The following is a 24,532-nucleotide window of genomic DNA, read 5'->3' on the forward strand; positions in this document are numbered from 1 at the left end:
AAAATATAGAATAACTCCCCATTTTAACTTCTTCATTTGAAGTGTCCTGTCCTTAAAGGAGATGTCCCGAGGCAGCAAGTGGGTCTATACACTTCTGTATGGCCATAATAATGCACTTTGTAATGTACATTGTGCATTAATTATGAGCCATACAGAAGTTATAAAAAGTTTTATACTTACCTGCTCCGTTGCTGGCGTCCTCGTCTCCATGGTGCCGACTAATTTTCGCCCTCCGATGGCCAAATTAGCCGCGCTTGCGCAGTCCGGGTCTTCTCCTCTTCTCTATGGGGCTCCGTGTAGCTCCGTGTAGCTCCGCCCCGTCACGTGCCGATTCCAGCCAATCAGGAGGCTGGAATCGGCAATGGACCGCACAGAAGCCCTGCGGTCCATGAAGACAGAGGATCCCGGCGGCCATCTTCAGCAGGTGAGTATGAAGACGCCGGACCGCCGGGATTCAGGTAAGCGCTGTGCGGGTGGTTTTTTTAACCCCTGCATCGGGGTTGTCTCGCGCCGAACGGGGGGGGGGGTTTAAAAAAAAAAAAACCCGTTTCAGCGCGGGACATCTCCTTTAAGAACCCAATGGAAACCCACCGCCTGCTGGGAGAGACCGCGGATGGGTCGTGATTGGCACTACGCATGCCACAAATCTGACGTCATGGACATGTGCAGTGTAATATTTTTTGTAAATTTTAATTCTCCGCTGTTCAGAGCGTGGATGTGGATGGAAACGCCGCCCATTCAAGGGCTGCGTATGGTATGCAGGGAAATGGCACGTGCTGCGATTTATTTCTCCTGCGTATCAATATGCAGTGTCCACAAACAGATGTAGTTGAAAAACTGAAAGTCCGTTGACTTTCAGGCTGGGTTCACACGGGGCGGATTTGCCGTGGAAATTCCGTCCGGAATTTCGCCGCGGCAAATCCACCTGCGGCCGCAAACTCGGGATTAGCCAGCCACGTGGACAAGATTTCTCAGAAATCTTGTCCACACGGAACGGCAAATCCGCCGCGGCAAAGCTGGATTCGCCGGCCGCAGCATGTTCATTTCTTTTCTATTGGAGCGCCGGCCGCAGTGTAAGAGCGAGCGGTCAGGCCGGTTCAAAACCTGCGGGTTTTGAAGCAGCGCTTCTCCCGACGGAAATCTCGCGGTTTTTCGCTCCGGCCAAACCGCGAGATTTCCGCCGGGAATCCGCCCCGTGTGAACCCAGCCTCATAGTCTCTATTCACTGCATGTTGCACACATGATATACGCATGTGTAATACGCGGTGACAGTACGCCCATGTGAATGAGCCCTTACTCGCGCGTGAAATACGCAACGCTAAACCTCCATGTATTTCAATGGGGCCTCTCGCATGCTTCGCAGAATGTCCTATTTCTCTCGGCCTTGAAATGAAGGGGGTGCATAAAAAAAATCGCATTTAATACACGATTGCACACGTAATACTGTGTTTTACTGCGTTTTTTATGCTGGTTGCTATGCCAACTGTAGGGGGGAAAAAAATTAGTTGTGACCTCATCAGTAAAACAACCCTTCGTTTTTACATACGGTCGTGTAAGGGTGGCCTTACTTTTGAGGCAAGTTCTTCATTATTTCCCTCCTGGCCACCTGCTGCTCCTCAGGGCACTTCAGAGTGACCCCATGCATGTGATTGGGGCGGCCAGGAGGGCATTGGTGCAGAGAATACTAGAAGGGCACGCGGCTGCCGATATAAAACCTTTCCTGCACTCACTTGATGCTAGTATCTGATTCCCCTAATTTCTCTGGCACGGCTAACAAGTTCAATTCCTGTGTTTCTCCGTAACACTGATGGGTTCGTATCCTGGGTGCCTGCTTGTAAAAATCCATCACTCTCTTGTAGTGATCAAGATTTTAATTTCCCTTTTGTATTCCGTTTCCTGCACAATCCAGGTCTGCGAAAGATGACTTTGGCTCGGTTATAGGAAAATGTCAAGGTGAGTGATTATACAGTATGTACATGCTGCGCTCGGGCGCCGCTGCTCGGATTATACATGCAGAAAAAAAGGAAATTCAGTTTAAAGGAACAGTACACACAAAACTGATACTGTTATACCTAGTATAAGGTCAGGAAAATCTGTGGGGGCGGAGCATGACAGTACGCGGTCTAATAGGGTGGAGCATAATAAAGGCCTTTTTCTTCTTTTTTTTTTTTTTTTTTTCCAGATCCCTATGTTATGCTCCGCCCTTTCCGGAGCTGTAGTAGGCATAATACTGTATCCGTTTTCCTTTAAGTGATGTAGCAAAAAAAAATGTGATTGAATATGTTGACCATGTTCACGCAAATGGAAAGATGGACCAATGCCTCTATAGCACCACCTATTGGAAGGCAGCATTTCTGCAAGTGAATGGCAGGCCTTTCAAAAAGCCTTGTAATAATGACCGGGAATATAAACCAAAGCCTGAGTTTTCTCTAGATGGAAAAGATAGCCATGTACAGACTATTTTAGGGTTTTCCCCCTCATCAGTGTGCAGTAGGTTGCTGGCTGAGAGGCCTATGATGTAGGTTGGGAAGAGTATGGTTTCCCTTTAGGGAGAGCAACTAGTTAGGAGACTTTTATAAGGCCCTTCCCAACCTACGTCATATGTCACTCAACCAGCCAAGCCAATAACCTTCTGCACACTGATGAGGGGTAAAAACCCGGAAACAGTCTGCCTGTACATTGTTTATCTCTTCTTTTTGGAAAAGACTCTGACTTTGGCTTGTATTCCCAGGCTTATTAAAAGGTCTGACATTGACTTGCAGAAATGCTGCCTTCCAATAAGTGGTGCAGTAGAGGCTTTGTTCCATTTTAACATTTGCATAAATTTCCCAGAGAAGCAGGCATGACTTTATAATTCTCCTTACTAGGTGCTCTCCCTAAGGAGAAACCACACCTTTTCTGACCTCATGTTAACACATTTATGGCCATGTAGGGTTCTGCATGCAGCACCATTCTTCCTATACGATTTAATAAAATCTGCATAAAGCTTTATGGTCTTCTTAAAAAGGATGCCCAAGTCCAAATCCTAATGTTACCCTAAATAGAAAAGACCTCAAAATAGTAGGTCTTGATTCTATAGGACCCTTTACACATACATAGTATGGAAGGGAAGGCAGTGGGAGCTTTTGTGGGCCAATGGAAGACCTACGCTCCCTACGAAATGTTTGAGTGGCACAGTACTCAATCACTGCATGGCACTGGATATTGACCTGTTGCAAAACCATGAAAATAGTTTTTTTTCATTTCCCCTACAGCCAAATAAGGGAGATGGAATAAATCCTCCACAGTGCCACCTTTTGGAAGGCAGCATTCCTTCAAGCCAAAGTCAGACTTTTTATACAAGCCTTGTTACAATGATCGGGAATTAAAAGCAAAGCCAGACTCCATGTACAGACAGCTGTTTCAGGGTTTTTGCCCTTTATCAGTGTACAGTAGGAGTCTGGCTTTGCTAGTAAGAGGCCTGAGAGGTGCTCTCCCTAAGGAAAAAAGATAGCGTTTGTGACCCTCCTACAGCCAAATGGATGTGTCTACGTTACACCATGGCTTGAATCTAATAAGGACTCCATTTTTATCATGAGCCAGTAAAAACAAATTTATCAACTTTTTTTTTCATTTACATGGAAGACTATGGATGATGGCTTGTGGACAGTAGACATCCTTCTGAGATGTCCTTCACAACCATCCTGTAAAAAAAAAAAAAAAAAAAACACTATAAACTAACTTATGGTGCTGTCAGGGAACGTTGCAGGGAGCCCCGTCAATCACTAGGACACAGTACCCTGTCCCTCTCCAACCCCTAATCACATGACCTCAGAACGGAGGAGTTTCGTCTGAACCATCAATGTGCATGCTGGACCACCGCTCCATATATTAAACTGTGTGCATGTTTTGGAGATAGCTGAGTGTCTGACCATCTGTTGTAGTGGCACTAATCTGATGGATAAGTGGTCCGTGTTTTTTATTGTAATGCTTCTTTTAATAAAAATCCTGAATTTTGTTTATTTTTAGTGCCTAAAGACCCCAATCCTCAGTGGAGACGTGTGGCCTGGAGCCATGACTGCACCTTGGTGGCTTATGCCGAGAGCACCGGGACTGTTCGACTGTTTGATCTCATTGGGAGTGAACTTTTTGTCATCCCTCCGGTATATGATTTAAAAAAAATATTCTCTCTTTCTTATTTAATTAACACATTGTATGGAGAAGAACATTTTATATAAGATAAGGAATCTTAATCTGCATGGGGCAGATGTCCAGAAAAAAGGAATTCGTGATCATAACGGCACATCCAGCGAGTCCGTAGAGTCAGATGTCTGTCTGAGTGCAATGTGGGGCAGAGTTTCATTTATGAAGGAGGGAAAACAAAAGATAAAAGCAGGCCTTCTCTCTTTCAAGGCTTGGAGCAGAAATGAATGCAAGATCTCTTGTCTTTTTATGTGGATACATATTTTGTTTCTCTTTCTCCTGAAGTTGGTCTGAAAACCTATGAAAGAGGCCACTGCTCGTCAGGAAGTGCATTAGAGTGTATGACCTCTATCCTGCCTCTATCTGTATTAATACTTCATGGAAGTTAAGGGATTCTCCCGGATTTAGTAAATAATGATAAATAGATAGCAGATATGTATTTCGCTAACTGCTCTATGTACACTTTGTCTAAAAAAAAAAAATCAAGCCCCTAGAAAAAGTTGTTTTGCTCCAAAATTTGGCATGCAGTTACATCTCAGGCAGTAATGCAAATTATTAGAGTTGTGGCGTGATTAGATGATCGGTCTTGCCACCTCAGGCCCTAAACATAGAATAGTCGACCTCCCCTAGTAGTGTATTGGAGTAACCTTTTAAATTTAGATTTGGTAATAAGGTTACTGAGATCTGAGTTCTCTTATGTGTCCAAATTAATTAACGATGATCATCAGAGAAAGAACAAGAAACATGAGCTGTTTAACGTCACCTCTGTGCTCTACCCAAAGAGCCCAGCCCAGTTTTAACTTTATTTATAGTGCGAGTAGACAAAGAGAGTATAGTGGCCAATCATGGTGGACCACCTTTCTGAACTTAACAAATCATGACAAAGTTTAACCCGTTAAGGACATGGCCTATTTTGGCCCAAAGAATGCAACAGTTTTTGGGGGATTTTCTTCTCCACTTTTCAGAAGCAATAACTTTTATTTTTCCCTTGACATGGCTATAGGAGGGTCTGTTTTTTGAATGGTGAACTGTACTTTTTATTTTCCTGTTTATTTAGTTTTTTTTACTGTACAAGATAAATAAGGGGTTCAATTTATTGTACATGTTGTTACAGATCTAAGGATACCAAATATGTGTTTTTTTAATTTTTATACTAATAGTGGAAAGTGTGCAAAAATGGTTATTTTTCCGTCTTTTACATTTTTTTTTTACACTATTTTTATTTTTTATTTTCCTGTAGGGCACTTGAACCATAACAACCATAGTAAGCTACTATTGCTATGATAATGCATTGCAGGACTTCTGTACTGCAATGCTTTATTGGTAGAATATCAATCAGAGGCAATGGTAAGCCGGTACATCCGTATCTGGCAACGTATCGACCCTCTGCAATTGCGTCACAGAGGGAGCACATTCCTTCCCAGGACGCAAACCTCTGTCATATATTGTTAAGGGGTAATGAATAATTATTACTATGTTATGTATTGCCCACACCATCCCAGTAAAGGAATGTGGATACAATGACCGGATATTGTCTATAGAAATTCGTTAAAAGAAGTTCTGCCTAAATCTCTCTTGATTTCAACAGCTATTGTTCCATTTTCTCATTTGCATATTTCCCAGAGGAGCATGCATGGTCTTATAAGTCTCCTCACACACCACCTAGGTGCTCTCCTTAAGGAGAAACAATATCCTTCCCAACCCAAGTCTATAGGCCTCTCACTAGCCAAGCCTGAAAGCTGATGAGGGGCAGTCACCCGAAACAGCTGTCTGTGTATGGTTATCTGGCTTTGGCTTAAAATTCCCAGTCATTGTTATAAGGCTTGTTTAACATTGACTTGCAGAAGTGCTGCCTTCCAACAGGTGGCGCTGCAGAGGTATTGTTCCTTCTTCCTTATTTGCATATTTCCCAGAGGAGCATGGATGGCCTTATAAATATCCTCACACCTTCTAGGTGCTGTCCTTAAGGAGAAACGATACCCTTCCCGATCCCTATTGATTTAAATGGCATTTTGTTTGGGCCAGCGTGTTGGATCGGAAGATTCAGTCGCTCTCTGGTTCTGACATTTTTGGATGACTTTCCCTTTAAGCCGAGGTTCTTTTACAGTCTCATTAACATTCGTAAGAAGTTTTTTACAAGTATCCCAAGAAAGCCTAATGTTTTGGCAGGAAACTGTTTCATGTTCCACTTCAGCAACTTCATTGGCTTTTAAAGTGGAAAGCAGATTTTTGGTTGTGTCTGGCTTTAAATACATGCGGCTAATGAGAATTGATCTAGAAATAAATAGTCCTGAGTCAGGTTCTTCTTCTTCTGTCTGCAGCAGGCCAGCTTCCCCGGGGATGTGAGTTATGCCGTTGCTGGTCTGATCTTCCTGGAGTATACAGCCAGCTCTCAGTGGTCGGCTGAACTTCTAGTCATCAATTACCGGGGCCAGCTGAAAAGTTATCTAGTCAGGTAGGTTCGTTACATTGTATCTCTCGGGGTGCAGCTACATGAGACCCTTCTGACCGCGTGATGTAAAACTGTGTGCGCTGAGGCAATGCGACTTCGGTAATGCAAATTTAAAGTTAAAAACCTGAAATGTTTTGCCTGTGAAAAACAACTATGCAAAATTCGGCAAATCTGGACGCTTTATGTGGTTTCTGCAGAAACGTCTCTTGTAAGCGCATTCTTGTAGCGGAGCAATTGTTCAAACGAGCAACATTAAACAATAATCGTTCGATCTAAACGTGAGCCAAAAATCACCGTTGACTAGTTCACTTATCATTGGGTTTAACCCTTTCCAATCCAATGTCTGACGTCTTTCAACATTGTAATTGAAGCCTGTACAGCTCCGATGTCTGAAGACGTCCGGCAGGGTATTCTTACTGTATATTACTAGCCGCTCTGTTGTCAGGCGCCTTTCTGGCATATCGCATACTGCAGTACTGGCTCTTGCCAGCAGATGGCGCCATTGTAAAATGGCAGAAAGGGAAAGCCCCCTAGGAAACCCTGAATCCAAAATTGGATTGCAAAGGGTTAACCAGTGCTCGTTCAGCCCCTCACTCACTTGTACAGCGAATGTGAAAATTGAACAATTCTCGTTTGAATGAGCCAACAATGTATCTTCCTGTATAAACAGGCTGCAATGGTGACGTCACTCGCTCGTTCAAACGATAATCTGCTTGTCTGAAAGGACCCTTAGGTTAGGGCTAAGCTACACATTTGAAAAATGCACTATGACCTGGCATGTAATGATGACTGGTGGGCCTGTCCGGTGACCTAGCGCAAGCATGACACGACAGTCCGAAAAAGTTCTAGACTGTTGTATTTGTGGTTGCAAGTCGACTATGACTATGCCATCATCCACTGCATTGAACAGTGAAATCTGTGGTCACACAGCAGCAATTCGCGCTAACATTTTGGTTGCTTGATTTATCTGAGACTTGGTGTCCCATGACTGGAGTCGCCATGGACCCCTAGCCTTATTCATTTGTATTCCATGACTGTGTTTAGGGGTGGCTTCACACAAGCGTGTTTTTGTGCGTGCATACGCGCGCACAAAATCGGGCTTCTATTACAACCAATGCATTCCATATGGTGTGTGCACATGTCCGTGTTTTACAGGCATGCATCTTCAATGGTCTGCTGGCACCCCTTAATTGTTTTTCAAGGAAGAGCTTTAAATATAAGCTCTACCCTAAAAAACAACCATTTTAGTGTAAAAAAAAAAATAAAAAAATATTAAAATAAAATATACTTACCTGTCCGCCGCTGCCGTGTCCCCCATGGGGATGAAGAACACATCTGCCACAGATGTTTTCTTCATCCCCGCGGGGAATAAAGAATTCCCTGCTGCACCTGTCACATCTGTGACAGATGCAGCAAAGGAGTTGTAAATCCCTGCGGGGAATAAATAATTTCCTACCGACACAGATGACAGCTGCTGTAGAGGATCCAGCTGCCGACACCCCGTAATTGTTTTTCAGGGAATGGCTTTTAAATATAAGGCCTTCCCTGAAAAATAAGGCAAAGTAGAGTTAAAAATAAAAAACACATACTCCCCTTTCTTCAGCTGCCGGGGCTCACCCGCGCCCTCTCTGCACTGTCCCCGGCTACTTTGCCTTGTTTTTTAGGGAAGGGCTTATATTTAGAGTCCTTCCCTGAAAAATAATTACGGAGTGCCGGCAGCTGGATCCCCTACCGCAGCTGTCATCTGTGACAAGTGCAGCAGGGAATTCTTTATTCCCCGCGGGGAATACGACAGACAGGAAAGTATATTTTTATAGCAGTGGTGCCGGCAGACCATTGCCTTCAATGGACCTGCCGGCAGCAGCTGCGGCTCCATTGAAAGCAATGCGCGCACCTGCATACACGCATGTTTTTGCGTGTACAGGGGTGCGCACCTATGTACGCACAAACACACGCTCGTGTGAAGCCACCCAAATTCGACTTCAGTGGTTTTTAATTTAGGACTCCATGGCAGATTTGCTCTCGTGACATTAAAGTCTCTGAAAAGTGCTACCAAAAAAATTGTCTGACTTGCTGTCACGTGTCTGTTATAAAGCTGCGATCTGGCTGTTTAAAAAATCATCCACGTTGCAGGCAAGTCACAATCGCATGGCACAGTCGAATGTGACCGGCAAGCAAAACTCGGAACAGTTGTGCATTTTTAAGCAATTGTGTCGTGGTTGCATTAGGTTGCATGTCCCAACACTTATGACAGTCATAAAGGCATTGCAACATTGCGATCTTCATGTCATATGACCAAAGGCACCATATAGCCCTATCTTTAGGGCTCATTCACATATACTCAGTGAAGAGAGCCTATTGATTTCAGTGGGTTCATTCACATCTGCATTGTGAAAAAAAATGCAGCATGTCCTACCTTGGTGCTTGGTGCGTATTACGCACCGTAATAGTCCATTGAAATCAATGAACTCCGTAAATACGCAGGAAACCTACGGTGTTCCATCTTTTTCTTGTGTTCGTTGTGTTCTGCGAGATCATCTGCCGAGTGGGCAGTATGCCCCATGCATATGCAACCGTCTCCATATCCCAACGGGACACTAGTCGGCATGTGTGCGACTAAGGCTGGTCTGTGGGTAGTCATCTGGAGAGTTCCATGGTGAAATGTCATCCTGGCTAGTATGAATCGTAGAAAGTATGTAAGTTGTTAAGTGGCCAACATATTCTGTACGTGTCTTTCTGTTCGCAGCGTCGGAGCCAATCACAGCTATCAGGAGAGCCACAGCTTCAACTTTGGATGTCATTACTCCCAGGGGATTTCCTCTGTCATGTATCTTCCCGGCCACAGGTAGGTCACTGGGATGTTTGCATCCTGTTTGCTCTCCTTCACTCCCTCGGGGTGTTTGACTTGGTTTTAGCAGACTGGCTGCTGCTGCGCTATAATCCTATTAATGGACAAAAGCAAATGTTCCTTTTGCAATGACCCGTCCGCTAAGCTTAGTGAATCGATGACTTGTAAGTTTATCACAACTCTTCAGAAAGAGATATATGATTGTTTGTGTTTGAAGAAAGTTTAAAGGGAACCGGTCACCAAATAATGCTGCACTAACTGCAGGCAGCACGGCTAAGGGCTCGTTTACACGGGCCGGTGATTGGTGGGATTCCTGCTATACAGCAAGAATCTGAAGGATTAGCATTCAATGTAAAGGCATGCATAGACTGAACAGCGAATGAGAATTCATTCTCTTACCATTCGTCGTACATGCATACAAAGTGCTCGTGTAAACAGGCAGTCGTTTATCTATGAACGACTGCCTGTTCACTATGAATGGAGGCGGGTGGGATGAAATGATCCCTGTCCCGCTCTGCGCCTATTCACCAAGCGATAATCGTTCCTTCGTAAAAGCACAGGAATGATCATTGCTGGGATGACCTGTCGGGCATCTGCACCCAACACGTCGCCTTTAGTGGCTGGACTATCCTTAATTATATGCTATGGTTAATTGTAAAGAACTGCCATGTTTTGGAGAAAACTTATGTTTAAAGGGGTGGTCCACAGAGTAGGGTGATAAAAGTCTGATCGGCGAGGGTATCGACACTGAGGCATCCATTGATCTTGAGAATCCAGAGAACGGGAGTTCCATGTTCCCCTCTTCTCACTGCGGGGTCACTGCATGCACGTGGCGTCGCTCCATTCATTTCAGTGGGGCTGATGGATATAGCCCACCACAACGCTATCTCTGTCAGTACTGAGACCCCCCCACCAAAGAGTTCTGCTCAATCTTATGAGTGTTTGTTGTGCCGTTCCTCTGTTATTCCTCCTAGAAATGCATGAATAAATTAAAAGCTGGGTGTTACCAGTTGGGGGCGTGTCCCTGGATAGTTTGTCACTGTCCAATCACTGCTGACTACAAGGACACAGCTTTGACAAGGAGAATGGTAACACCTAGTTGTCGGTTGATTCATACATTTCTAGGAGGAACAACAGAGGAACGGTACATGTGTCAGGTGACCGATCCTCTTTATGAGGCCGTTCACATTAGGATTTTACCTTCCGTTGAGGTTTTAATGTGAAAAAACACATTACAACGTATTTCTTTACGTACCCACTGACTCTAATTTGTGAAACGGAGTTCAAAAGTGCATGTTTTTAACTACATTTGACCTTTCTTTTTAATTGTTTTTTATTTTGTGGGATCGAAAAGTGTAGCGCACCACGTTTTCTGTCCCACAAAAAATATAGAAAATTTAGATTAAAGCTTTTTATTTCTTTTCTTACATTGCAGTCAATAGGGAAACGTATGATTGTGCTCATTATTAACCCCCTAAGGACCGGGGTGTTTTGGACCTAAATGAACCAGACACTTTTCAGAGATTTCACATGTGTGCTTTTATGGCTCTGTTTATTTTATTTTTTCCAAGGGTTGCCAAAATATTTTTTGCAAAGTGTTTTTCTTTTCTGGCATAAAGCACTATTCTTAATTTCTTTTTTTTCACTGAAATTTTTTTCTGCCTTTCTTGTTTTATTAGGAGTTAATGTATCCAAAAATTAGTTCATTGTCAAAATCAGGATATTTAGTGCAGGAGTTGGTTCCTATTTTCCTGCCTGACATTTTGATATATAATTCGGATAGTCTGGGATTACAGGGTGGACACGGGGAAGGTTTAGGTTGGTGTGGGCAGCGGATTGTTTTTCTGCTTGTATTTTTAAGAATAAATTTTAGATTCTGTAACTTTTTTTTTTTTGTAACAATTTTTTTTTCCTCAACGTCTGTCCTCCATGACCTCCTCTGGGGGTCATTCACAGTGTCTTCCTCCCCCACATGCGAGGATTTTCAGGGGGGTTGGGGGGGGGAATGTAAGTCCTACCCCGAAAATATGTCGTAGCTGCAGGAAAAAAAAATAGACCTCACCTAGAACCGCTGTCCCGGGTTACGCTGCAGCTTCTTCTCGGTCAATGGCATCATATTCTTCATCTCTTCTGTCCAGGGATGGAAAAATCCCCGCCTCCTTGAAGCGGTAAGCGTCAGCCAATCAGAGGCAGCGCTTCCAGGAGGCGGAGATTTTTCACTGCCCGGCCAGAAAAGGTGAAGAAAAAAAGGTCCCTGGGACAGCGCCTCTAAGGTGATGTATGTGTTTTTTAGATTATTTTTCCTGCAGCCAGGACTTAGAATATAGTTTTGATAGTAGGATTTCCTACTGTCAAAGTTACATCGATTCACACGAAAACCGCGTTTTTGTGCCATGCAACAGAGAGGAAGGCTCTATAGGGAAGCATGGGCTACAAAACCTCGAGTCGCAGGCATATCGCCGGACCCCGAGGTTTTTGTGTCTGGTTGTTGCATGCTGCAAAGCATCGCATGTGTAAAGGAACCCATAGGAAAGCATGGGCTTCACATACATGTGATTTGGTAGAATTGTAGCAGTGCGACAAAGTCACGTGACTTTGTTGCCCGTGTAAACGAGGCCTAAGGACGTCCTTTTTCATTTTCATTTTTTCTTTTATTTAACCATCGATGTAGATGTCTGAGGGGCTGTTTTTTGCGAGACGAGTTGTATTTTTCAATGGTAACATATAATGTAGCTCCGACTGGTAGAGTTGGAAGGGACCTCCAGGGTCATCGGGTCCAACCCTCTGCTCAGTGCAGGATTCACTAAATCATCCCAGACAGATGTCTGTCCAGCCTTTGTTTGAACACTTCCATTGAAGGAGAACTCACAACCTCCCATGGCAACCTGTTCCACTCATTGATCACCCTCACTGTCATAAGAGAGCAAGGCACTGTTGAGAGTTTAACTCAGGATCTCCTGTTTACTAGATTGTATTAATGAATAGCTTTAAAGAAGATCTAAGTGGAGTGAAATGGGGAAAAAAACAAAAATTCACCATCTTTCGGTGCATCGTGTTTCTTTAGCGCACAACTAAAGATATTTAAGTTGTTACATTTCCCGCCGCAATCTTCTGACAGCCAGTCAGTATGATGTAATGTGGTACGATGTAATGCCATAGCATTGCATCCTACCGCGATCTGACTAGCAATCTATCAAGCCAACGCCACAGGCATGGCTTGATAGGCAATCTGCAGTGGCAGCCCTGGGGCCTTTTTAGAAGGTCCCCGGCTGCAATGGTAACTGTATGGCCACCTGGGGGCAGTACGGGACCCCCCCCCCCGAACATCAGGGAACTTTAAAGGGTTAACAGCTCCAGTAAGCAGAGCCGCGTAACGGAAATGCTGCAGAATTTCCACAGCATTTCCCTATCCAAAAGCGTACCTTGACTCAATATTGGCTGCGTTTCCGATTTCAGAAGATATGGCGCTCCTCTGATGTCTACGTGCTGTCAGTACATCTCGGCACACGGTGCGCTGATAGGGCGAAGACTTCGGAGGAAATAAGCTGTGGATACGCAGCTGATAACGAGTCAAAATCCGTGTATCCGCGGAAATTCAAGGGGAACGTACTTTAGAACTCCAGATTTTACTTGATATTTCAGTTTAGCATCTGAAGCCTCGTTCTCCTTTCCAGCCGCTCATAGGTAGCGCTTCATTGTTTTTTTTGTTGTTTTTTTGGGTTGCGTTGGTGGAAATCTTTAATCATCACAAATAGCCTTCTGCTCGCCACGAGCTTTAGGAACCAGTGAAGCAATAGCTCCATTAATCTTAATAGAAGCTCCGCGCCTCCCTTTTTTTTCTTTTTCATCCAGGATCTGTGTAAAAAGAAAAGCGCTTTTTGTTTTTCTCTCGACTATGCGCTGCCATAATGAATTTTACTTCAGCGCTCAGAGAGGGTTTGGGGTTTTTTTATTTTTTTTTTTAAGCCTTAACTTCGCTTGGCAGCTCCATTCCAGCTGTCAGGGAGCCTCATCCATCCTGATAAGAGCCTCCTAAATTATACATCTGCTCCACTAATGTGATGGCTTTTCTGGGAACAAAAACAAAAAAAAAAGTGGGAAAAAAAAAAAAAAGTTCCCGTGCCGTATTGCAGCGTGATGTCGCAGCAGGGTCTTGGATGTCTGGTTGTCATGGTTACCAATCAACTTTTACTGCGTCCTGGAGTTTTGATGTCAAAAATTCAGCACATGCTCACCTATGGCAGAAGACGAGACGCGTCTGTAATTGAGATCTTGGCCTGTCATAGCCGCGGGTTTTCGCGTTCCTTCCTTCTCAGATGTCTCTTGAAAGGTTCTTTTGAGGTTGACGTTAGACCCTCAGAAGAGCATTAACACGCAGTTAGATATTTCACTAGTACGCTTTTTGATTTTGGTGGAAGATGATATCAGGCAGCGTGCGGTTCTCTGTTAAAATTTGCGTTTACGGGCTTACAGTTTTTTTTTCTAAGGATTTAATAAGATATTGAATTTTGCATAGTCTCCTTTTTACGGAAGCATTATCGAAGCACTGAGAACCTGGATTATAAAGGGATCATTACCGTTTAAAGGGATTTTCCAGGAACATGTAGATCTCGCTGTAGGAAGAATTGTACAACTGCAATACTGGGCCCTCCTGCTGTTCTACTGAACCTCCTCCAGGTGATCTAAAGCTGGATGTACACGCTGGCATTGGCAGCTATTGTCAGGTCTGCCCCCTCTGCGCAGGTCTGCCCGTTCAGCTCAGCTGAGTGCGCATGTGTCCTTCACAGGGAGTAGGGGGTAATCCAGTGCCGGACACCCCTCTTGTTCGCCCAATGGCTGCTCCTCCTACATCTCTCCTTTACACACAGGAATGTGGAATCCGAGTTTGTTCTGGGTGCAGTTTGTAGAAATGTCGTAACTCCAACTCTGACTTAAGAGTAAAAAAAAATTTTAAGTGTTTTTTTTGACCTTTAAAAAAAAAAAACAAAACCTGCCTTAGGGTAGGGAAAAACTTCAATAATAAAGTAGCCATTACTTCGTTCTCCAACGGGCCTCTCGTGCAGCACAAAAATGACCCAATCCCCTCCGGTATCTGTTGAAATAATGACAACATGCTCATCACTCACATGACCGCTGCAGCCATTCGCTGCCTGCATGCACACATGACCACCGATGCCACTGATTGGCTGCGGCAGTCATGATGAGTGGTGGATGTGATGTCATTATTTCCTGCTTCAGCAAAGACCGCTGGATAAGGAGGTACATCGTAGGAGTGAGTAATGGCTGTTGTATTTTTTTTTTATGCCATTCTCTACCCGGGGGCGGGCAAGTTCGTGTCGTGGTTTTTTGTTTTTTTTTTCATAGATCAGAAAACGTTTTTACAGAGTGCCTGCACTTTCACTGCAGAGTGGTCTTGCTCTGCCCGACGATGTTGGCTCCTTCCGGCAGCTGAAAGCGGACCCATATAGCGCGATACTATTTTTTACACAATACCCTTAATAAAACTAAAAAAAGGGAAAAAAATCTATAAGGTGATCTGAAAAACAGCCCCATCAAAAAACAAATACAGCATGATATTCTTTGATTACCCAGAACATAAAGTTAGATGTGTTGGACTACTTTGTATGCATAACTGCTAAAAATGATCCGAACACTCTAAAGGCTAATTCATACGACCGTGATTTTGGCGTGTATTGTATGCTCGGCCGCGTGACGCTCTGTGAAGGGAGTCAGTGAAAGTACACGAACTTTCATTGATGCATTCACGTTAACATGTAAACACTGCGTGTAGATCCGCACGTGCAAAAGATGGCAGCACGCTCTATATGCAGCGTGAACTCTATTGTTTTGTGTGGGCATCGTATTCAAAGCTCTCCATATGCAATACATTGTGTAGGAGCAATGATGCATACGCCATGCTGCAGGGAACTAGAAAAATAAGACAAAAACATATTGCACAGGACAGTGTGCATGAGATCCGCGGTCACGGGCAGCGCACTCGCTGCCATACACGGTAATAGCCAACTCACACCGACTGGTAAAACGCTGTGCGACCCACGCAGCGTTTTACTCGCATGGCCAGATTAATGGGCCCTAAGGGTTAAAGGTTTTGTGTATCCCTGCAAGTTATTGGCTGTCCACAGGATAAAGGATAACTTGCTAACCGCTGGGGCTCCAGAGCCTCTCCGGTGCCGACTGCTCCATTTATGTAATTGTGGCCGTCGGAGATGGCCAAGCTCTCAAACTTGCCAATATCCAGCAGTCCCATTAACCCTTTCCAGTCCACTGTCTGACGTCCTCAAACATTCTGATTGAAGGCTGTACAGCTCCGATGTTGGAAGATGTCCGGCAGGGTATTTTTACTGTCTATTACTGGCCACTCTGATGTCCCATACCGCAGTACTGGCTGTAGCCAGCAGATGGTGCCATAGTATAATGGCAGAAAGAGAAAGCTCCCTAGGAAAACCTGAATCCAAAATTGGATTGCAAAGGGTTAAAATTATCGACCATCTTTTGATTCCTTTGCTGAAGAGCCCCGTTCCTGGAACCAGTATGGCTCCCAATGGTTGCACCTGCACCGATTAGCAGGTTGTCCCCTGTCCTGCGGATAGAAGATAAGTTGTGGCGGTGGCCGAAGCCCTTTAAGCCTCGTTATTTATTAAGGTCACGTAGTAAACTGCAGAATTCAAGTTTGTTTTTTTTTTTTTTTTTTAATTTTTGTATTTTTCTACCAATTACATGCAAAAGGTATTAAATTGTATTTTGTCCTTAGACAAACATTTGGGGATGCGTCACGGTTTTGCGATCATCCGTTCCTTACACCCTGGGGGAACCACATTATTACCTTGAGTTTTCCGCGGCCGTGTTGTGTTGTTTGGTGTTGTAACGCTCCGCGCTTCTTCTGTATATATGAAAGAAGAAGAATCACCAATTACCATATGAAATTCATGAGCTTTAAATATTTAAAAGTGCACTTATCATCCATCAGGCGATTTTTACAGCCACAGCCCATAAAATGTTTTTCTCATCCCTTTACAGACATTACAGAATTTCTTTGTTGTTGCCGTAAAATGAATTTGTATGAAATAGTGTCTGGCAATAAAGTTGACTGCATTAATATTGCACTTGGAAGCCACTCGCCCCCCCCCCCCCCCCCTCCTTACCTCTTCTTTCTAACGCGGGGCTCTTCTACAAAGCACTTTATTAGTCTTGTATCAAGGCCGCACAATTTCTCTGTCATTCTTGTACTTACCAACTCTACAAGGTTACATCTTTCTGTTTAACACACGAGTTTTTTTTTCTCTTCTCCATGAATGATTTTGTTCTAATGTCAGACTATTTTATTATTTGGGGTTTTTGTTAAGATTTATTATACAATAATCGTTCTACCAAACATAGATTTCCATCACAAGCTTTTCCTACTCCATTTACCTTACTAGGGTTTGCCAACGCTCAACAGAAGGTAGCTGGGGATGGCCTAAAATAATAAACTAAGGATTACTCGCCAGTTAATGTCCTTTGGATTCATCACGGGTTCTACAGTCTCTGCCGATCCAGAACCAGGAAGTTGCTGCAGCCGTCATGGAAGAATCAACACTCTAGTCTGTGATTGGCTGAGTGGTCATGTGTGCAAGGAGCGGTACGTAACCACTTGAGCAACTTCCGGGTTTTGGAGTGGTGGAGACTGAAGTGTCTGTCATGGGTCCAAAGGACATCGGACTAGTGAGTTGGCCACTTTTTTTATAGGGGCTTAGACAGACCATTTTGAAATACACTCTTGGCCACGTCTAAGCTAAAGGGGTTTTCTGATTACCCCAAACATTGGTGGCAGTGGGGAACATGTAAGCTAGTGGGAAAAAAAATGCTCCCCTTGCTGCCACCACTTCGGTCTTCTAGCAGCGGTGTGGGTTGTCTTCCAGCATGATTGCTGCATCCAGTGGGAAGGTGGCTGGATATCATCAGTGACGTCCTGTAAACCTACCTCATTAGAAGCCCGTGTGACAGGTTTACAGGACGTCACCAAGTCTTTTAGCTGAAAAGAAACTGAAAAGGGAGGAGGAGACACAAATTTAGAATATTAGAAAAAACTTTGACAGGGTGATCAATGAGTGGGACAGGTTACCACAGGAGGTGGTGAGTTTTCCTTCAATGGAAGTGTTCAAACAAAGGCTGGACAAATATCTGTCTGGGATGATTTAAGATCCATTTAGACCTAACGATTCTTGCTCAAAAATTGCTCAAAGCCGGCTTTTGAGTGAGAATTGTTGGGTCTAAATGCACGAACATCGTGCAGTTTTCGTGCACAAGTTGTTCCTCGCTCACTTCTAGTTTTCTTGAATTGAGCCATGAACTCTTATCAGCGGTGCAGGCTGTTATCAGAGTCGGCAGCGCTGATAAGATTCTTACAGTCCTTGTCCTGCTGGTAGTTGACAGGGAGACTCAGGCTGTAATCAAGGAGAACAATGCAGCTGTTTGCTTATGCAGAACAGCTGTATTGTTTGCTGAGTGATAGCGACTGTGTCCCGCTCTGCTTGCATAGCTCTTTAGTAGCTACTTAGTTTTGATCGCGCAAAACTGTCACTCAAGCTGTTGTTTGAGCGATCATCTGTCAGTGTAAATAGGGTCATAGTGATCCTGCACTCAGCAGGGCTTTGGGCACGATGACCCTGGAGGTCCCTAACAACTCTACCATTCTATGACTTGTCAGATGCAGGGGTGATGTTTTCAGGTGCCACTGTGTATATTACTTTTATTTCGTTTTGGGCATAGGGGACCCACAACTATGTAAAAATGATGACTCGGAAAACCGCTTTAATGCAGGAGGTCCTCCATTCAGTGCCCTCATCTACTGAGCAGCACATTTGTGCATTACCCAAATAGCCCACAGATTTCGATAAGAAGTATGTAATGCTTCACTTGCCCCGGGGTGGCGCTGCAGGGAAGCAGAACACCTGCTGACTAGAGATGAGCGAACGTACTCGGTAAGGCCGATTTCGCAATCGAGCACCGCGATTTTCGAGTACTTCACTACTCAGGTGAAAAGTACTCGGGGGCGCTGTGGGCGTGGCGTGGTGGAGCGGGGGGTAGCAGCGCGGAACAGATTGGAGCTCTCTCTCTCTCCCTCCCCCCCCCACTCCCCTCTGCAACCCCCCGCTCACCCACAGCGCCCCCGAGTACTTTTCACCCGACTAGTGAAGTACTCGAAAATCGTGGTGCTCGATTGCGAAATCGGCCTTACCGAGTACGTTCGCTCATCTCTACTGCTGACACGTCCCATAGATTACAGCGGATTGCCAGGGGTCCTATATCTCTGCACAATAAAAGATTTGGGCAGGTCTGTCAATGTGCTTGATGCTGGAAAGAGCTGAGTGAGGGACAGAGGATGTTTATGATATGGTAATGGAGAGATTAGTTCCATAAGAGCCAATATGTCTGATAACGGTAGTCTCATGGGAGATTTGCCTATTCTATCCCTTTCCTCTCATCTCTTTTTCATTGTGATGGTGAACAAGATCAAGAGGGTTTATTATAGGGATAATTTTTTGTCGTAGTTTAGTGACTAACTTTTTCTCCCAAACCCATTTTGATATGCCCTGTTACGGAACTTGTAGTTAATAAGGGGACCCTCTGCTTAGGACCCTCTTCTCTTGGCCAGAGTGAAGAGCAGGTAGGTAGAGTGTTTCTATCTCTTTGGAGGACCTCTCTTATCCTGTATTACATAGACCACACGTTAATATGAATAGACGCTGTGTAATACTTATTTTTTCCTGTGGTGGTGCTGTAGTGAAATGAAACAGTTGCTGCCAGGTTTCCCCTCAGATTGCAGGTGATTGTTAAAGGGGTATTCCGGGACATTAACTACTTGGGGACTTCTCTTAGAATAGGTCACCAGTAGTTGATCAGTGGGGACCCACGACTCAGGGTTCCTGCCGATCAGCTGATTGTTAAGCTCGCTGTCAGTGCGGTGGGCCAGATGTCATCATAGGTGGTCAGGGAAGGAAGTGTTATAGCTGTCTTTACTCCCATTGAAATCAATAGGAACGCTGCCTCCTATTACATTTCCGGTTCGTCATTGTGGTCAGGGTTGGATGTCCGGTCCAGATCACACTGGGGAGCCAGAAGTGTGATAGGAGGTAACGCTCCCATTGATTTCAATGAGCGTGAAGCCGGGTATTACCCTTCCGGCACTGAGCAGTGGTGAGGACATACAAGTTGCGGCACTGACAGGATAGGTAATCGGTAGTGAGTCCTGGTATACCCCTCTGGGATTCCAGTAGGAGGACACTTTGTGATCATCTTCTGGTCACTGGGGTTTTCTAACCAGTTGGGATTGTTCTAAGTGGAGAACTCTTTTTAGAAATTACCTTGACTACTTTTTTTCTGCCTAGTCATTTTATCATTGACCGTTTTGCTTAAGGCCGCATGCACGGGAGCGGGAGCCTGCAGCGGAATCCGACCCTGTGCCCGGCCGGCATCTGCGCGTACTTGTGTTTTCTACTTTTTCTCTGTACTGCGGATGGTCCACACGTCTTGTTGTTGGACATACGCTGTACAGATTTTTTTTTTTTATACTCCTGCTTTTCCCGCGAAATCTGCGGCATTGCGGACGGGCCGCGGGTCGGACAGCTTCCATGGAAGCCATCCATGCGGGAACCACAGTAAAATGCAGCATGCTGCGATTTTTCATCCACGAGCGGAAACCGCAATTGGTTTCCGCTCGTGTGCATGGAGAATCATTTTTCAATCGCATGCTATGGAGAATTATTGCTGCGGAATCCGGAGGCAGGCACCCACTACGAATTCCGCAGCGAAAATCTGCCCGTGTGCATCAGGCCTTAGGAGCGGATTAAAATTAGGACCTGTTAAAATTTAAATGACTGTTTTGCTGACGAATGTCATCCAATTCTGTGGACCAGTAAGTCTGGGTTCACACGGGACGGATTTCCAGCGAATTGGCCACACCGAAAATCTGCGAGAACTCTCCTGGAAAACCACAGCCGCGGGTTTTGGATTGGCTTCGCCGTCGCTACGGCCATCACTCTACATAGAGAGGAGAGAGGCAGCTGGGGGGGGGGGGAAATTGACATGTGTCTTTAATTTCTGCGCCGCATGGCCGTTTCCGCACGGTTTGGCTGATGTAAGTGATTACAATATCAGAACAAAAGGATAATTTATTGTGGAGAACTGACCACTTGTAGGGAGGCTCTAGTACCCTGTTGCACCACCTCTAGCTTGGATACAAGATGTGATACAGGCAGGCATGGAGGTTCTAGTACCATGTGTACCACCTCTTGCTTGGATACAAGATGTGATATGGATGAGCATGGAGGCTCTAGTACCCTGTTGTACCACCTCTAGCTTGGGTACAAGATGTGATACTGGTGAGCATGAAGGCTCTAGTACCCTGTTGTACCGCCTCTAGCTCGGATGTGAGATGTGTTTGCGTCGTATAGGCATATAGTGGTCAACAAGCTCTACTCAAGCGGGTCCAGTGCACACAAGTAGCCTCTGAGACCCTCTTTATAGGCAAGTGGTGGAACCACTTTTATGGCCTCAGGTGGCAGGATTGTTCATCCAATCACGTCACTACTCTGATCATTTGCATATCTTCCTGAGATGTAACTGCCTGTCGAATTTTGCAGCAAAATGACAACTCGTTCCAGGGGTGTAAATCAAAATTTGAATGGGAAAATTGAGTGATCTGGATGATTTTCAGAAAGGGCTGGTCATCCGTATTAGCCTCCCTGGGGCCAGAATGTCATGCACTGCCAACCACCTGAGGTATTCTGTGCAACAGTGTCAAGAATACACCAGGAATGGTGTTATGCCGAAAAACATCAGCTAAAGAGGATGATGTGTAAACAACGTGTCGATGAAAGGGTTACGTATAGGCACAAGCAGCCCCCTCTCCAATTCCAATAAGGCAGGGCTGTATTATTTATGCACGCCACAAAGGAAATTCAGATCCAAGATTCCAAAGTCAGCCATAGAAGAAAAAGTCCGTGGCAGCATGCAGGGATGCAATAAAATAACCTTTATTCCTCCATAGTAAAAGCTGCAAGTTTCGATCTAAGAAAGATCTTTGTCGATGGAAGGGGTTAGAGGAGGATGTCAAGAATTGTTCTGATGGATGTTGCACAGGCAAGCAAAGTGCAACCTAGTACAATGCTGATTCTCCAACCAATGTGGTTAGAGAATCAGCGCAATTTGGCACAAGCAGCATGAATCGCTGAACCCTTCATGTCAGCAGCTCAGAATATGTCGGCACCTCCATCTAATTTGTAGCAACTACAAGAAGGGGCCGGTATTCCTGCAGAACGATTACAACGCTTAGTGGAATCTATGCCATGATGAACTGCTGCAACTCCGAAGGCCAGAAAAGACTCAACGTACTACTAGACGGCTACTAGATGTCTCGGTATATATCAGCTTTAGTAACCGTATGCAGGACGCTGGATGTCGCTGCTAATTATTACTACTGGGAGTCTATCCTGCGTTCCCAATAAGTCACTTTAGCAGCCATATAAGATATTTCTTCACTCTAGGACTTGCATTTAGATGGGCAGCTATAGCCGTGGTTTCACCCCTGTCTTACACCCCTTGTCACAAATGAAATAGACATAAAATGTGCAATATTATATCTGTGTATGGGATCAAAAAGGTCCCTATGACTCCAGAAATCAATTTCCTGTGCCTTTGATCACAGCAGGCAGTGCCACCTTCTAGGGCAACTCCAATGAATAGTAAGCATAGATAACAGGCGCTGGATGATAATGGTGACCGCCCCTCTGGAAGTCGGAGCACTGGGCTCTTACACGTTTGTCCCCTACTGAATAAATCGGAATAATTTTTTTTCTTCTAAGTTTTTTTCCACTTTTTACACAAGACATAAGGAGATTAGTCTGTTATTGACCTGTAATTCCCTTAAGAAAATAATCCGGCTGGGATTAGTGGATGAAATCAGCTAATCGTACATTGGAGAGATGGAACCTAATCTGGACACAATGCAGCCACAGGGTTTTTTATATAACCTATCAAATGTCATTATCATAATCCGGCGCTGCTGGAAAGGTGAAAGGACATGTGTTGGGGGAGGACTTCCTTAATTTTGATGGTCTTTCCTATAGGCCTTCTCTAATATATCATATTCTTGCATTAAAGGGACCTAACCTACAAATAAGCCTGTACATGGAGGGGAGAATATTCATTATCCTACTGTCAAAGCTGTAATCTTCTCGCCAGGTCCCCGACACTTGTCTTCTTTTGCCCGGGGGTTGAAAAATCCCTGCCTCTTGGAAGCGCTGGCTGTGATTGGCTGATGCTTAGCCAATCACAGCTAGCACTTCCAGGAGGCAGGTATTTTTCAATACCCAGCCAGAAGAGAAGATCAGTGCCGCGACCCCGGGGAGAAGCCGTAGCAGAGCCACGGACAGTGCGTCTAGGTGATGTATGATTTTTTTCTTTCTTTTTCCTTTTAGCTACGACTGATTTTCGGGTATGGCTTATATTTCAAGCCCCTCCCCCCTCCCTTCCCAGAAAATTCTCGCAGGTAGTGCTACAAAGTCGTGCGACTTTGTAGCACTATATGCGACTTTGTAGCACTACAAAGTCGCGGTATGATTGCGAGAAACCGCAGCGATATCGCACAGACGAGCGATTTTTCTCGCGGCGATGCCATGCCGCCCGTGTGTACGAGGCCTTATGATGCCTTAAAGGGATGCAATCTAAAAATTAAGGGGGCGAACAGAAAATATAAAACCTTTTTTTTTTTTTTTTCCAAGTAACCACTTTGTGATTTTTTTTTTTTAAATTTTTTTTTTTGAGCTACAGATTTTACTTGATGGGTGTGGCTTAGCTAACTACAATGGGCTGAACATAAAATCATGGGTCTACTACTTCCGGTTTCCGTTCCTCTTTGATGATCTCTAGCTTGCTACGTCTACTCAGGCCTGTGGCGCGCAGAGTGTTAAGGCAGCAGAAATGCAGTTCTAAGCTCTCGCTCACAACCTGAAGGTTGAAAGTTCAATCCCCGCGTGGTTCAGGTAGGCGTCTCAAGGTTCACTCAGCCTTCCATCCTTCCGAGATCGGTAAAATGAGTGCCCAGCTTGGTGGGGCGTAATAAATTTCCTGAAAGCACTGCAGAATAAGTTGGGGTTATAGAAATAACATTTTTTTTTTTAATGCCGGGTGAGACCTAGGGAGCTAGAACCTGGGAAGGCAAAGTGACTAAATTTTGGGAAAATGAAAGTGTCTGAAAACAAAGTATGACACATAAAGGGTCCTTTAACACCGGTCAATAATCGTTAAGCGTAAATACATGCACAAAAACTGGACTGTCGGCCCGTATAAACAGGCAGCCATTAATCTATGGACAACTGCCTGTTTACTGTAAATGGAGGCGGGCAGGCCGTAGCGGTCCCTGCCTCCATTCACTCAGTGATGACTGTTTCTATATAAACGCCAAGAATGATCATTGCTGGGACAGTTGTTGGGCGCTCTGCACCCGATAGGTCATACCTTATGTAAGGGTCCTAACTGAGATAAATGCCCAAATGCATTACATAACTCAACTGCCTGAACTACTTGACCGAACCTGCCGTAAAACTCGGAAGACTGAGCACCATACATGGAACAGCATACAAAGATTTTAACCGGCGGCATCTGAAAGGAGGACCAGTTTAAATACCCCAAAAAGCGACACCAATAGGCTGGCTGCGTTCTTTATCACCTCAACCAGTCGCTGGTACTAGACTCGAAGGGAGATGTTGCTTCTTTGGTGTCCAGCATTGGAATGACACTGAGCATGCCCGTGCGGGTGCATACTGTGGTCCGGGCCTGTGGTGGAGTGACGTCACCATGGACATGTTTTTGAATCCCAGAAGCGACCGGCGCTCTGACATAGATGTAGCATCCACTGAGATAGCGGTCAGTTGAGTGTTTGGTTGATGGCTACCTCTGCACATTTTCCCATAAACTTGTGTGTATAATAGATCAACTGAATGCGAGAATCACCATTGGCTTCGGGAGGGAGAGGTGAATAAGCACTGCAG

General features: G+C 44.7%; 1 protein-coding gene across 1 annotated transcript in view; it reads left to right on the forward strand.

Moving 5' to 3' along the window:
- NBAS (NBAS subunit of NRZ tethering complex) overlaps window positions 1-24,532 on the forward strand; it is a 616,392-nt gene that overhangs the window by 22,620 nt on the left and 569,240 nt on the right. The window contains exons 6-9 of the mRNA XM_066597064.1: window positions 1,910-1,953; window positions 4,009-4,142; window positions 6,504-6,637; window positions 9,381-9,479. Of these exons, the coding sequence (XP_066453161.1) occupies window positions 1,910-1,953; window positions 4,009-4,142; window positions 6,504-6,637; window positions 9,381-9,479 (411 nt within the window). The remainder of the gene's footprint in view (window positions 1-1,909; window positions 1,954-4,008; window positions 4,143-6,503; window positions 6,638-9,380; window positions 9,480-24,532) is intronic.

Source organism: Eleutherodactylus coqui, chromosome 1 (genome assembly GCF_035609145.1).
Source record: "Eleutherodactylus coqui strain aEleCoq1 chromosome 1, aEleCoq1.hap1, whole genome shotgun sequence".
Taxonomy (NCBI): domain Eukaryota; kingdom Metazoa; phylum Chordata; class Amphibia; order Anura; family Eleutherodactylidae; genus Eleutherodactylus; species Eleutherodactylus coqui.